This window comes from Saccopteryx leptura, chromosome 5 (assembly GCF_036850995.1).
Source record: "Saccopteryx leptura isolate mSacLep1 chromosome 5, mSacLep1_pri_phased_curated, whole genome shotgun sequence".
Taxonomy (NCBI): Eukaryota; Metazoa; Chordata; class Mammalia; order Chiroptera; family Emballonuridae; genus Saccopteryx; species Saccopteryx leptura.
In genome coordinates this window covers 31,013,412-31,029,267 of record NC_089507.1, presented here as the reverse complement: position 1 = coordinate 31,029,267, position 15,856 = coordinate 31,013,412, and the positions used below count along the sequence as shown (strand labels likewise).

The window sequence follows — 15,856 nt, the reverse complement described above, 5'->3', positions numbered from 1 at the left end:
TATGATTTCAGTTGTTCAAAAAACAAGTTAAAACCTACTTCTTGGCCTTGAAACGATTAAAACTGATTGCATTCTCCGGAATCAGGCCAGTGAACCATTTCAGCAACTTAATGCAGTCAGTCTTTGTGTACTGTCCAGGTTAACCTGAAGAGAAAGAGGTAGGAGCTTCTCTTTTTTTAAATAAAACCCCACTGTTGTGTGCTAAAAGATGCTGAGAAGAAGAAGCATAGCAGTGAATGATGCCCAGTGGAATGCAATGCAGAGAGGAGCCTGCCAACCTTTGAGGGGCAACATTTATCCAATGACAGGAATCCCACGGCCACCAGCACGTCCCTTTTCCAGGGTTACTGTATCTTAAAGCTAAAGGGGATAGTGGTCGAAGTAGCCACTGACCTGGTCTTGTGGCCTCCGTAATTCCTGCTCTGTCCCTAGTCTGCCACCAGTGACCTATCTGAAACCCACATCTGGTTCTGTCCCCCCACCCTTTTTCTAATTCTTCCCTAGGATCCTCAGCACGACGTGCAGACCCTTGCATTTCCATTCCCCTCCAGCTTCTCCAGCCTCATCTCTTCCTAACACACTACTCAAAAGAACAAAGTTTGAAAGGCCTGATCCAATTCCAATCTCAGAACAACCCTATTAAAGACGTATTATATTATTTAAATCACCGCCACACCTCACTTTCATTTATCGTTTCCATATTGACTCAATGGCAACGTCTCAAACACAATATGCTTTTGCATACCTCTGTCTGTGCACTTGTGATTTCTTCTGTTTGGAATTCCGTCCCCCATTCTCCCTCCCCCACCTTTCCTGATTGCTTGGCTGACTCTGAACTCTTCGTCTGGGACTTAAGGTCAAGTGTTAATGCGGGTTAGATGGGTTTCTGAGCCATCCAGACTAAGAAGATAGCTTTCCTGTGTGTATCCTTTGTATGCACAGAAGACGTTGTCTTGACTTTCCGGATAGTTTATAACATACAGTAATGGGATTATTTGGGGAGGGGCACTGTTTCTCTCTGCTGGTAATTCTATATTACAGTTAAGAAGGCTTTGTCCATAGTTGAATATTGCCCGGAGAGGGAAGAGAGCCGGGGCCAGGACGTCTATGGCCGAGCTGGAAGGATAAGGCCCGGACACGGAAATATGTGTAGCCGTCAGGATGGAGCCCAGTGCAGAGAGGGGTGCTCACATGCGTTCTGCCTCAGGGAGAAGGGTCTGCAAATCCACACACTCCTTTACTGTCACACAGCTCTACCCATCGATTTACGAATTGTCTTTGGCTATTAACATGCTAAATGACAGAAATTGAGTAGTTGCAGAAGAGAAAGTCTGACTCTCAAACCCTAAAATAGTTACCATTTTTGGCCCTTTACAGAAAAAAAATGAATCATCAGTCTTGCTGTAGACGGCAGTTCTCATAGTTTGGTCCTAAAGCCAGGAGCATTGCCACCGCCACACAGTCCCAGGCCTCGCCTCAGATCTACTCAGTCAGAAATGCTGGGTGGAGGACCAGCCATCTGTGTGGAATAAGCCCTTCAGCTGATTCAGAACACCGCCAGTCTAGATTCCTGGCCCTGTGGCTAACGATGTGGGCTCGATGACAGCCAGGCAGAGCCTAGGAGAAACAGACCCCAGGGAAAGGCAAGGGAATGCAGTCAGAAAACAAGGTGTGTGTGGGGGGGGGGGGGGGGAATCCAAAGAACCTCTAATGGTGCATCTGAAATCTAAACTGCATGAGGAAGGGAACTCACTGTCGTATCCCACCGTCGTGCCCGACACTGCTGCGTGTGTATTTGTGAGGGAGGGAAGGCGTGCTTGGAATGTGTTGAGTCCCAGAATGTGACTCTGGGGCCTGCAGGTGGTAGCGAGGAAAGCAGTAGGTGCACCTGGCAAGTGTGGCTCAGGACTGAGGCTGAAACCCATCTGCAGCCAGAAAGGATTCCCACAGACTGAAGAGCAGAGGCGTGTTTAAAAACCTGATGATTTGATCTGGCCTGTGGTGGCGCAGTGGATAAAGCGTCGACCTGGAACGCTGAGGTCGCCGGTTCGAAACCCTGGGCTTGCCTGGTCAAGGCACATATGGGAGTTGATGCTTCCTGCTCCTCCCTTCCTCTTCTCTCTCTCTCTCACTCTCTCTCCTCTCTAAAGATTAATAAAATAAAAGAAAAAAGAAAAAAACCTGATGATTTGAATAAAATTCTAACTTCCACTTAGACTCAGTTCTCTTTCTCACTCCCTGCCTTTGGCTATGTATTGGTTCTGGGGATTTTGTTTTTACCATCACAGTTCAGCTGTACCTCTGTTTGACCTCAGATAATTTACTCAAACTTCCTGAAGCTATTAACTGAATTAATAACTGTGAAGCACTTAGTGTCTGGTACATTTCCTCTATTAAGGAAATATTTTGTCATATTCCTAGTCACAATCTTATTTTACATTGGAAAAGTGGTTACCAACTATTACTAGTATTTTATCCATATTTACTGCAGTGGTAAAACTTGGCTTACTGGTATTATTTATTTGTCTTTAAGGAGACTTCTGCCAAATAGTCTATGTTGCAATCTGAAGCCTAATTGGATACGAGTTTAATTACTATACTTTTTCTCATTTAGGAGCATATCACAAGCATTTTAGAAAAATACTAACCAAATGTTTGCTAATGTAAAAACAGATCATTGTGAGGTTTTCTTATTTAGCAAAATATACATGTGTTGGTAAAAAACATAATATCTGCAATTTTAAGTACTCTGAACCTTTTTATGTTGACAACAGTAAAAATTTTACATTTATGTGCCTTTTTTAAAACTCTGCATATTATGAACGTGTGAAAGAGAAAAGATTATTGAGAGCTTTACTAGGTGAATCAATATTATCTCATGATTTTTCAGTGATAACGAAATCCGTGTTCTGTCATGGAGCCATCAACCTGAAACCTTTATCACTTGTGGCAGAGTGACATTTCGAAAGTAAAATTAGTGTTTGGTTTTTTTGGGTTTTTTTAATTCCATAAACGTCATGGGAATTTTATCATGTTTCAACACTTGCTGAATATGTAATTCCCATAGTGCCCATTAGTGGCCATCTGTGTAAGGTAATACATGTTTGGGATGAAATTGATTATGGCCTAAACACTCTTGTGTTATGATCAGGAAAAGCACGCACAGTTCACATCTTTTTTTCTAATGGTCATTATGTAGCTAAAGATATTAATTTCCAGAGGCAGAGCCTATCGCTCAAGATCCTAATCTCCCAACAAGGGTCAGAGGGGAAGGAGGCTGGAGACTTCCACTAGAGTTAGTAAGTGCTGTACTCAGAAAGCTCTTGGGATAAAGGGAAAATTAACAGGCTTTGGAAGACGTTTCCTTTATAAGCATCAGAGTGGACTCTTTGCCGTTTTGCTAAAGATTCAGAAATATTTCACTACCCTTTAGAAATTCCTGGTATAGCCACCAACACACTTCAAGTTAACCTTCCTTGTCACCTTAATCAGCATATGCATTGTTGGGCCAATCTCTTGAGTCCTATTACGTGCCTGGGCTTGAAAATGTTTTCTTCTTACCTGTGCAAAACCAGATGCTTTCCTTCTTTCAAATATATTTCCAATGTTACCTCCTCGGTGCATTTTATTTTTATTAGATTTCATGTAGACCTGTGTACTTCCTGAGTTCATTCAGCCCTGTAGAGTAGAGCTAGAAAATCTACAAATATCCTTGTAGATTTATGTATTCCCATCTTAGTTGTCACATTATCAACTTGTAAAACATATTCCAAAAAATAATTTTTTTGGTTTGAATACTTAGGGTATTCAGCCTAATAATAATTAATTTTGTTAGAAAATTTTGAGAGCTTGTATTGCTGAACTATCCCTTGATCATCTTAAAATCTTATCATGTGTCTGTAGAATACATAGCATTTGAACACGGCTGTATCCTGATCTTCCCTGGGATGTGGGCCAGAATGTTTTAGGTTCAAATGCCCTCAAAGTACCCGACAGAATTGATAGAATCATTGTCTAAACACTGAAATACAGCAGTTGTGATGCTGGCATAGTGGATGCTGAACTGTCCTTCTTTTTCATTCTAGAGCTTCTTGATGGCAATTATTCATCAGGTTTTGATAGATTTCAAATCTGCTTTCCATTACAGATAAAATAATGCTGTCTGATTAAAGGAAGAAATTTGCCTTCCTTATATTTTATATACTAAGAAGTCATGCATCAAGTGCTTCTAATAGCTATGTAACTTATTCAGAATATATTGAGAAGAAAATGGTCTGCAGTGCAGCAATACTTAGTAATAATCAGATTTGGAATTTTCTTTTGGCCATTTGCTCATTCAGTAAGCATACTGATAGGAAGATGGACAAGCCATGGTCCCTCCTCTTGAACAGAACTACTAGGGTCATACATTTAAATAGCTAATCTTAATGTGATAAATTAAGATGTATAAAGAAGAGCAGATTTTGATCCAAGCACAGCTGGGGGCAAAAGTTGCTTTAAGACATACAGGAAAGCTTCAGAGAAGCGGTGACTTGAGTGTGGCTCCCAGGATGAGCCAAGTTTCTCCAAACGAGGTGATAGGCGATGCGTTTAAGTCTGTGGCAGGCTGCTGGCAACTGATTTAACACCATTCCCATCCCCCTTCTGCCTATCACCTCCTCTATGGAAGCTAGAAAAGCTGAATACTTAGGGTATTCAGCCTAATAATAATTAAGGTTGGCCATAATTAGAAATATGTTAAGAACTTTTGGAAACATTTTTGCTTTCTAGGTCAGGGACAGATCCTTGATGTTACCCCCTTTTTGTTTTCTTTGTGGCTGTTATCATTCTAGCTGTGACAGCCACCTTGAGACGTGGAGGGAGATCTGGAGAGTGAGTTGAGGTTTGGCTGAGCCACCACACTAACACCCACAGCCACCTACTCCATTACTGCTTCCATGAGGAGAACTAAATTGTTATTGAAGCCATTGTTTGTCAGATTTTCCTATTTGTAGCCAAAAGCACTCCTAATTAATATACTCCTAACACACACACATACTCATTTGTGTATATATTCAATTTTACTCTCCATGCCTACCAAGACTTGGGACTACTTTTAGTGATAAGTAAATAGAACTTAACGTTAGAGAAAAATAGGAAATGTTATGACCAACCTGGACACTGTCCTTAGCATTATTTAATTTACCTTCATTCTGTTCTGTCCTTTTCTTATATTTTAAATTAAAAAATGAAGGCAAGCATGGAAGAAAAGGGAGAGATGAAAAGGTAAATATTGAAGTGGGTCAGGCTGGAGGTTCGATTACGGGGAAACTAGGGTAAGACGAGGCATTGCCTGGTCACATGATGGAAAGAAAGTTTAAATCTTAGTTTATCACTGTGCATTCCTGTGTATTCAGGAACAAGAACACCAATTCCTGTGTCTATCCGGTCAGCCAGGTCTCCCTCACAGCCAAGAATTGTTCTCTCTTCATTTAGGAAAGTGAGAGTAGAAACCATTCTCCATGAGAGATTACAGCAGCTTTGCACAGAACATATTGGTTGTGCTCAGTCTTGTATGAAAGGCAACATCTATTGAGCAAGAGATCTTTAACCGACTCTGACCTTCTGTGCAAATGGAAAACAATTTGAAAAACACTCATCCTGTTCTTCTTTTACAGAGACCGAAGCTATCACTTTCTTGTTCTCCTCATCATTTCTGATTGTATCATGTGTATCTGCTGATGCTGCGTCAAATTATAATTTAATAGTATCAGCATGTTTTCTTATTCATTTGCAAGACTGTCACTGGGTGATAAACAGTCTTTGGTTGAGGTTTCTGTTTTGTTGTGTATTTGTTTTCTAGTAGCTGCCTGCTTCTTTTAAACTGACTTGATTTGGCCCTTCTATATTGTTTTTGTTATTTCTGTTGCTTCAGAATCAGTTTCTTACCTTAGAGAGAAGTAAGGTAGGACAGGTAGCCTCTGTCTCATCCCAAAAGTAGTGGATGCGAGTCAGGGACCCTTAAGAGAGAATACTCAATGGGCTCATTGGAATTTGTACCCATGTCCATGAGTTACAATTAATCTTTGTTTTAAACGCATCAACACACTTTGATTTTTTTGTTTTTAAAGAACTAAAATGGTTTTCCTCTTAAAATGTTTGCCACTGTTGTCTCCAGAACCTTCAGCTACTTGGAGCTACAGCCATTGAGGATAAGTTGCAAGATCAAGTGCCAGAAACCATAGAAACTCTCATGAAAGCAGACATCAAAATCTGGATCCTTACAGGGGACAAGCAAGAAACTGCCATTAACATCGGTAAGTCACCTGATTTCATCTTTAAATTGCGATACTTTTAAACAGCTTGATACATTATAGAAGACAGATTGGAGATATTTTAAGATTTGAAAGATTTGGTATTTTAAGATTTTCCTATTTATATTGTTGGGCTTATCTACCTACTTACGTTTCCAGTGCCTCTTTGAAATCACAGTGGTTAGATGTCCAGCCTAACTGTAGTGCTTGGAATCACAGAGTAACCCGCTTTCTCTTTCACATCATTGCCTTTTCCGCTTCCACCAGCACTTGGCACGTGCAGGTAACATTTCTGCAGTTACCCGTGGAAGTCGAGAATTTAGGATTATGGCGGGCTGTGTACTGATGCCTGTTTATTTGGCCAAAGGTTATTTCTCAGATAGGAAATAAGAAGGTTGCCAGCTTCTATGCATCCTACCATTAATTCCATTTCGAGGGGAAAGAGGTTGTTAGCTCAGGCTGCCATAACAGAAGGCTGCCATAATAGAATGCCGCAGGTTGGGTCACTTACACAACAAAAATAAATTTTCTCCTTAAATCCATGTAAATACAATAAATTAAAATTAATAAAAAAGAAACAAATTATCTGACAGCTCTGAAGACTGGACGTCCGAGATCAAAGTGTCCGCTGGTTTGGTTTCTCCTGAGGCCTCTTTTCCTGCTCTGCAAGTGGCCTCCTTCTCATTATGCCCTCATCGGGCCATCTTGCTGTCTCTTCCTCTTCCTATAAGGACACCAATACTATTGGATCAGGACCTCATTCTTATGATCTTTCATTAACTTTGTAAATCCCTACCTTCCAATGCAGTCACATTGTGGGTTCGAGCTTAAATGCGTGAGTTTTAGGGGGATACATTCAGTCTATCACAGAGATCTGACTGAGAAAATGTCAATGTTTGGTGTTGGAGGCCTATAGCACTTACAGTATGCAAGAAAATATCACTTCTTTCTTCCAAACTTATTAATGGTAGGTTTCTTGAGCACTTACATAAATCCTGACATAGATTCAACCTCTGGATATTAATGGTATGCATTACATACAGAACTCTCAAAGAAATCATTTCAATAATGTTCACAGCATGAAACCATATTTTCAGAAAGTCATGATTAAGTATCATCTGTCTAAAAACATTTAGCTAATATTCTATTAGAAGTATTAGTAATTGGCATTCAGTATATTTTAAAGTACCTCAAGTGTATAGTAAATTGATGTTAATAGAGGAAATTTAAATTTTATTCTATTTTTATTAATTTTAACGGGGTGATATTGATCAATCAGGGGGAAATATAAATTTTAAAAACGCTAACTAGAAATTTAAACATATAAACCACACAGGCTGTTAATTGTGATTATTATACTATCACTGGTGTTAGAGACAAAATGGAACAAAGATGTAGAAGAACACAGAATACATCAGAATTCACCTGAAAAAATGCAAGTGCGACAAAAGGTGACTACCGATAAAGGGAAGGGTATAGGGTGGTGAGGAGTGCTGTGTGAGGAAAAGAAGAAATCTGGAAAGATAGGTCTGGATCTGCCGCCAAATGCAAGGTCCTCCAAAAAGAAGATGGCGGTGGTTGCCGGTCATATTTAACACTTAAAATCATTCCTAGAAAAAGATAGGTAAAATTCATTCATTTAGCAAATGCTCATAATGCCTACACTGCTCGGTGCCAGGTACTAGCTGAGAGTAAGGAACAAACCAAATCAAAATATCTGCCCTCCTGGGGCTTGAATCCTAGTCAGGCAAACAGACAATAAAATAAATAAGAAAAACACATAGCATGTAAGATGCAATAATTGCTATGAAGAACAATAAAGCAAGAAAGAGAGGTAGGGCATTGCACAGAGGGATGGAGTTTTAAATTGCGAGGTCAGGAAGACCTCATTGAGAAGGTGACATTTCAGGAATGACCTGAAAGAAGAGAGGGAGCTTGTCACTTACATGATCAGGGGAAGCTTTTTGTTGCAGACACAAAGAGCAACAGTGCAAAGGGGGAGAGGAGGAGACGAGGTGAGGGGCATAACGGAGCCCAGGTCGGCGGGGCCCTCTAGGCCATTGTCCGACTTTGTGTTTACTCTGAGTGGTGATGGGAAGCCATTGGACAGTTCTGAGCAGAAGAAACAGGTGGTCCGACTTTCCTGCAAAAACAAGCAATTTGGCTGCTCGACTGACAGCGGACGCAAAGGAAAGCAAATGTGGAAGCAGGGAGACCAGTGAGGAGGCTGTTTTATGAACCCAGGTGTACATGATGGTGGGTTGGACCCAAGTGGTAACCGTGGAGGTGGTGAGAAATAGATTCTGTATATTTTAAAAAGTAGAGCTGATAGGGTGGACTGATAGATTAGCTGTAGAGTATGAGATAAGGGAAGGAATCACGGGACACTCCAAGGATTTTTAGCCATCACAACTGCAGAATGGAGTTGCCATTAACCAAAATGAGGATGCTGAAGAAGAAGTAGGTTTTCTGGGGGAGGTCAGGAAGCTGTCTGTCCGAGATGTTAAGTTCGGGTGCCTGTTTTATACCCAAGTGTCTGCTGTTGAGTCAGCACCGGGATCTGAGGGTCTGGGGTTCAGGAAGGAGAGCTTAGCGGGAAATACGTCTGAGTTCCAGAATGGTCAACCTTTAGATGGCGTTTAAAACCATGGGAAGGAATGAGATCATAGAGGGGGTGAGTATGGATGGTACTGTGTCAAATATGATGGTACTATTGGAAATGTGAGGCCATTAGGTAGACTGCCTGTTTTTCTCCGACCCCATTCCGCTGTAGGCAGACGGATTCAGAGTAAGTAGGGTTGGTTTAACCAGCCAGTGGTTATGCCCTGCAGCAAGTACAGCAAAGCAAGAGAGGGCAGGGAAAACAGAGGAGGACGTGGTGGAATCAGTGTCCAAGGGATAGCCAGACGGCCCTCCTGCATCCTTCTCTGGATACCCATTGGCCCGCCCTCTGCTGGAATCAGTGGTCCAAGGGATAGCCAGACGGCCCGCCTGCATCCTTCTCTGGATACCCATTGGCCCACCCTCTGCTCTTCAGGTCGGTCGTCATGAAAGATACTACGTATACATGTGTCAGTTTTCAAGACATTGAGAATCATGACCACAGTCTCTTTCCACACTTAGCAAGAGAACCGTAGCACGCCAGCTGTTGTTCTTGTTTCTTGTTCCCTCTACAGCAGGTGTCCCCAAACTATAGCCCGTGGGCCTCATGCGGCCCCCTGAAGCCATTTATCCAGCCCCCGCCACACTTCTGGAAGGGGCACCTCTTTCATTGGTGGTCAGTGAGAGGAGCATTGTATGTGGCGGCCCTCCAACGGTCTGAGGGACAGTGAACTGGCCCCCTGTGTAAAAAGTTTGGGGACCCCTGCTCTATAGCAATCAGGGGGACTTCTTTATTAACTTCCTGCAAACCCAGGAGCACCTGGCTGGCATCTTCCTAATAAAATAGATAAAATTTTAATTTAATCTAAGAAAATAAGTTTTGAAAAATTACTCTAACAACTCTTTGCTCCAGAGAAATTAATTGCACCAATTAATTCACTTTATGTTTGGTACATAGGACACTCCTGCAAACTTCTGAGGAAGAACATGGGAATGATTGTTATCAATGAAGGCTCCCTGGACGTAAGTAAAATCATCTTTTTTAGAAAGTAATTTAACATCATCATCTTGGGGTATTTTTATTTTGTATTCAGATAGCTTTGGAAATATTTTACCTTCCTGAGGTTAAAAGATGCCTGATTACTGATGTTCTGGTGTAATGGAATGCACACTGGTTGGAACCATGTTGGTGTAGACAGGTTCCAGGTTGGTGTCTGTGATGGGTAAAGGAAATTGCTTGATGCTGTGAGACAAAAACACTGCTCTACAAAGTGTCATGGCAGGTTCCTGAGGGACTGCATCTGGTTCACATCTGTCTGAATATTTTGTATATTATATGTATTTAATATTCCACATTAGCTTCCAGTGATAATATATATTTTGCTTTTTGAACAACACAAAATAACCATTACTAATAGAAAAGTTTTTTTTTTCCTTATGTTCTAACTTCTGGCTGATATATAAATTCCTGGGAAGTCTTTTCTTCATGGCTGTGATCACCCAGATCTATATTTGGGAAAGAGAGAAAGATCTGTTAGGTACACAGTGTAAAATAGATGGAACAAAGAACTGTGTAGGTCAAATGACCTGAAAATATTTAAAATATTTACAGTGACTATTTGTAAATTAAGGTGGGAGACGGAACAGAAGAGGTGGCCACACAAGTGCTTTAAATAGTCCCTGTGACACCGAGAGCAGAGCAGAGAGAACCTGGTAATCAGGGATCTTGTTGCAGCCACGAGGCGAAGTCTGTAGGAGGGATGGTGAACAGGCAAGTGTTTAGAAGTCAGGTGTAGAACAGAAATTATGTGTAAGTAGTTGAATTCTGATTTTTTAATTGTAGTGATGTCTCTTCATTTCATTTCTCTTATTTGTCCTCAAAACAATCCTGTGTTGTCTTGCTCTTTCTTGTGAAATCTTTGAGCAAACTTGTTGCACAAGGCTGTGGTTTTCAACCTTTACACACTTGGAGACCAGGGAAAATAGAATTATTTCAGGGACCACTACAGCAGAAATAACCCTGAGCATAAGCAAATTAGCCTAAGGTCATTGGGCCAATAATATTTATACAACATCAGGGTAGTTAACTCTTGTGCAGACCAGCAAAAATTTCTGACAGACTGGTGGTTGAAAAACACTGGCCTAAGGAATAATACATGATTTTACAACCATGAAAGTTGCTTATGCCTTTAAATATTGGAGAAGTACATTTTGTGAACCATGCTTTAATCTTAAAAACATAAACCCCCCAAAAAAAGTCTGCTTGAAGACTTTCCTTTATATTCATTCATTCAGTAAGCCCCACTCTAGGCACAGGGAACACATCACTGAACAAAACGCCATGGACTCCGCCCCCACAGAGCTTCCAGTTGTCTCCATTCTCCCCTCATTGCGTTAATTTTAGTTTCTTTATCCATGTTACTATGTTGTGAAAAATTATGACTAAGACAGCCTAGCCTTGCAAAAGCTTATAAAGAATAAGGGAAATTAAATGCATGCAAGTTAACAATACAAAGAAGATATGGAAATAAGATAGACTGTTTGCTATGAAAATATTGTGAAGTTTAGGGAAGTATTTATAAAGTAAGTGGCATTTAATTAGAGGTGAGTAATTGACTAAAGGAAAAGGATACTTGAAGCAGGAAGTTATTGAAAGTAAATTCAAAGCATATTTGGGGCATAAAGGAGGAACATTGAACTTGAACATAAGATTATCATTTTTAAGTACTTTTTGTTCGAATAAATATAGGCACATAATGTAAGATTCAAGTTACAAAAAAGGAAAAGTACAGATGGTAAAAAAAAAAAAGTAGATCTCACAGCCTTATACCCAGTGTACTTCCCTAGGGACAGCCACCAGCTCCAGTTTCTCATGTGTGCATCCAGAGACACTCTGCCATGTATAGCAGGTGTGTGTGTGTCTGTGCACACATCCTCTGTGGTTGGACACACATTACAGCGCACTGTTCACACTGTGTTGTAGTTTGCGTTTCTCGCTTACACGTATCTTGGCAGTTGTTCTGTAGTGGTATGTATGAAGCTACCTGATCCCTTTTTAATGGTGGCATAGTATATATAAGGTACTTGGAAAGAAATGACACAGGGACTTACACTGGAAAGGCAGTTTGAGGTCAGGTGTGGAAAGCTGGGCCAGGTTTGAGAATTTGCCTTCATAGGTAAGAGGGGCAACTGCATCAGCCTCTTAAAAGAACTAAGATATGCCTGAGCCATTGTACATAGGCAAGTTTGGAAGGGTGGGGAGGCCCAGGGTACAGGCAGAGGACCAGGGTGGGAGTTTGGTAAGAAGAAATGAGGGCACCAGGCCTGAGATGTGGTATGAGAGAAATTCAGGAAGACTGGTTCTACGTGGTCCCTGGAGAAGGAGCATTTGTATTTTTATTTTGAAGTTTCCAAGAGAGTAACTCAAAAGTCATAAACACCTCAGAGGTGTAGGCTCTACCTGTTTCTACCTGAAGAAGTAGAGATAGGCGTCTCAAGGGAGTACTCGGTTTCAGTGAAAGCGGGGACCACATTTGTCCATTTTTGTATACCATTCTCTCTCCTTTTTTTTTTCCTTTCAGTGTGTAGATCTTTCACACAAACCTGCAAGCCCAACTGGGGTTGCTTCACTGTGTTATAGCTGTTCAATTTGTTGAAATTTCAAGGGGAGAGATCAGGGGTATCTCTCACGCCATTACTCTGATGTCAACATTCTCTCTCAATACTCAACAAATTGCCTAGCACAGAGTACTCCATAAATATTGGAGAAGTCAGTCACTGAGTAATTTTAGTTAGAGGCTTCCTTTAAAAAGAAAAAAAAAAGTTGCATATCAGTTTTAAATTTGGTTGTCATCAACCTATCTGCTATTTAAAAAGTAAAGTGACTAACAATGTCCTTTGCAATTCAAGTGACAGTTTGGTGTGGACGGTCACAGGCAAACCCTGTGGCTGAATGAACTAACACTAATTTGTCCAGCTCCTGCACTGCCAGCCATTGGGTGTTTCTCCCAGGGAGTTAAGCGGTGACTCTACAGATCTGGTGGTTTAGGGTCAGACCTGCTGTGGTACACTTATTTGCTTCTCAGCGGGAAAGGAAATATCACTTTGCATAAACTCCTTCAGATCTTGTCATAAAATCCATGACTGAGATTTCAGGCACATCATTAGATGTGCTAGAATGCCTGTGGGTAAATCAGTGTTTATTTTTTCATTGCCATGGAAAAGAAGAGCATCCCATGTGGTCAAATTGTACCGATGATAATAAAATACGGGACTGCCATTTTGTCAGCAAAAGGAATAACTAACATTTGGGTAATAAACTTAGGAGCATAATGTCCTCGGAAATAATATATGGAAAATAAATTGTGAGTGTGCGTTTTGTCAAGCAGCAGTTTCAATGAATGTACTCAAATTAGTCCATGAAATAACATGATATTTAAGAGTGCTGTTCTGCCTTAGCTGGAATGGGGACCCTGGGCAAGTTGAAATTAGAAAACTTTGCTGAAGCAGTTTTGCAGCCTATAAAGTGAAGACAGTGTTACCCTTGGCATACAATTAGTATGGGACACAGCACGTATGAAAATGAGATGTTATGAAACTTTATAGAAAAATAATATTTCAACAGCTTGCAAGTTGTTTTGCATATTGATCTTTTTATTATGAAAAAATAGATTGTTCCCATCTTTTTTTTTTCCTAAGATAGCAATTATAAATGTAGATCTTTTTTTGCCTAAGTGGTGCATATTACTGAGAAGTGTTCAAATTTCCTACCAAAATATTTATATTATTTCCAATACTGGGGAAATTTTTTTTTAATTATTTATTTATTTATTCATTTTAGAGAGGAGGGGGGAGATAGAGAGAGAGAGAGAAAGAGAGAGAGAGAAGAGGGAGGAGCAGGAAGCATCAACTCCCATATGTGCCTTGACCAGGCAAGCCAGGGATTTGAACCGGCAACCTCAGTGTTTCCAGGTTGACGCTTTATCCACTGTGCCACCACAGGTCAGGCAATATTGGGAAAATTTTAAAGCTGAACCTCTTTTGTTATGTTGACCATGTACAAAGAAAGTATTTAAGGTTCCTAGATTTCCAAATAGAAAAACCTGGCTATGGTAGTGTAAAAAAAAAAAAAAAAAAAAAAAAATTGCCTCCCCATAATGCACCTCATCCCAGAAAACTGCCATTTGGCTTTCTTATTCTCATTTTGAGTTTCAATACGATTATCCTTCTTGAAAAATTAATGGCTGTTCATCTTTTTAAAAAAACTTCTTGCTCCTCTGCCTCCGCGAGATCCGTTATGAACAGGCCGCCCTCACCTGCTGGCCTGCCACCCGGAAGCAGAGCTGGGTGTTCTCTCCCCGTTACCTACCGAACCGGAGTCAAACGTGGCAGAGTCAGCAAAAGTGTTTCTCAGAAAGCTGATTACTTACATATTTTTAATTTAGAAAGTAAGAATTTCATGAATAAGCATTATTAAGAATTATCTAAAGTTGATCAAAATCTGATACTTACAGTAAATAATTTAGGGAATTTGTATCATTTTTTATCTTGCTATTTTGAACCGCTATTTTGGAGGCTGCTGATTCTGTTCTTGGTGTAAGGCATTTGCTTCAGGGTCTAAAAATAAAATATGGGACTGCCACTTTGTCAGCAAAAGGAATAATTAACATTTGGCTAATAAACTTAGGAGCATAATGTCCTCGGAAATAATATATGGAAAATAATGGCAGGAATGTCAAAATAGTGGCTGGAATGGGGGGCACGGTCCTTCTTCCCTGACTCCACCCGGGGCTTTTCAGAAAGCCCTTCCATGTCAAGACCTGTATCCAGGAGATTCTTCCAACATCTATTTTATAGCTTTAGTTTGTCAGAAATAATTTGCTCAAACAAATTTGTGTAAAGTCTGTTAAAACTGGAAACATCTATAATGTGAGCTAGAAACTACGGAATCTCATATGTGACCTGTCTTAACCTCCCAGAGTCTACTTAAGGTCTTTCCAAAGGTTCTAAAACAGTTCTGTCAGGATCAGGTTTATGTTGCATTAAAGACTATTATTGTTATATTATGCAAATCCCTATAGCATGCCAACTCTAAATCTCTGCACGTACTTTCAGGTGACTCACAGTATTATTTTTTGATGACTTATTTCATTGAGATAGGCTCAAGTCTACGACCATACCACCCTGAACGCGCCTGATCTCGTCTGATCTCGGAAGCTAAGCAGGGTCGGGCCTGGTTAGTACTTGGATGGGAGATAGGCTCAAGATTTTACTACCTTCATCTGTTAAGTCTAGGGTGGGAGGAAGGACCACAGTTACTTACACCACTGACTGTCGATTCCCCCGACACCCTTTCTGGAATCTTATATAACTTGGTTTCTCCTTCTTCTAGCATCTCTGTTAGATAGAGAGTTGCGAGACCTGCCCTGGGTGGTAGGATTGGATCTTAAATCCGTTCTTAATTGTTTTCCCTCCTCCTCTTTACTCTGTGACATCCCTGGGAACAAAAAAAAAAGGATTATTTACTATATATTTATTGAATCTGTAAGAATCATGATAAAATGTTGATATGTATATAGAGAATCAAGAGAAATATATTTCCTCCCTTCAAAATCAAAAGACTCGCAATGTTCCCAAGTTGAACGCCTGAGGGGGCCTTGCCCGCCTCCCGGACTCCCTATCATCTGGGCACAGTTGCTACAGACAGTCTCGGCCACTGTTGACCTTCACATTCAGGCTCATTAGGACTCAGCACATCATATATGGGAAGCAGTGTATGGATCCCAAAGGAAAATACAGGTTTCCAACTTTCTGTGAAAAGGGAACTCCACACCCCTGCAGGGTTCTATGCATTGCTGTTATACTCATTAAAAAAATAAAAATAAAAAAGCTAGCTTATATAATATTTATGAAGTGCCTAATTCTTGTACTAGGTGCTGAACTAAGGGCTTGACAGGGACGAT

General features: G+C 40.5%; 1 protein-coding gene across 6 annotated transcripts in view; it reads left to right on the top strand.

Annotated features, from left to right (window-relative positions):
* ATP8A1 (ATPase phospholipid transporting 8A1) overlaps positions 1-15,856 on the top strand; it is a 232,445-nt gene that overhangs the window by 132,562 nt on the left and 84,027 nt on the right. For all 6 annotated transcript variants that reach the window (XM_066387035.1, XM_066387032.1, XM_066387033.1 and 3 more), the window contains 2 exons: positions 6,158-6,296; positions 9,853-9,917. In XM_066387035.1, coding sequence (XP_066243132.1) covers positions 6,158-6,296; positions 9,853-9,917 — 204 coding nt within the window. The remainder of the gene's footprint in view (positions 1-6,157; positions 6,297-9,852; positions 9,918-15,856) is intronic.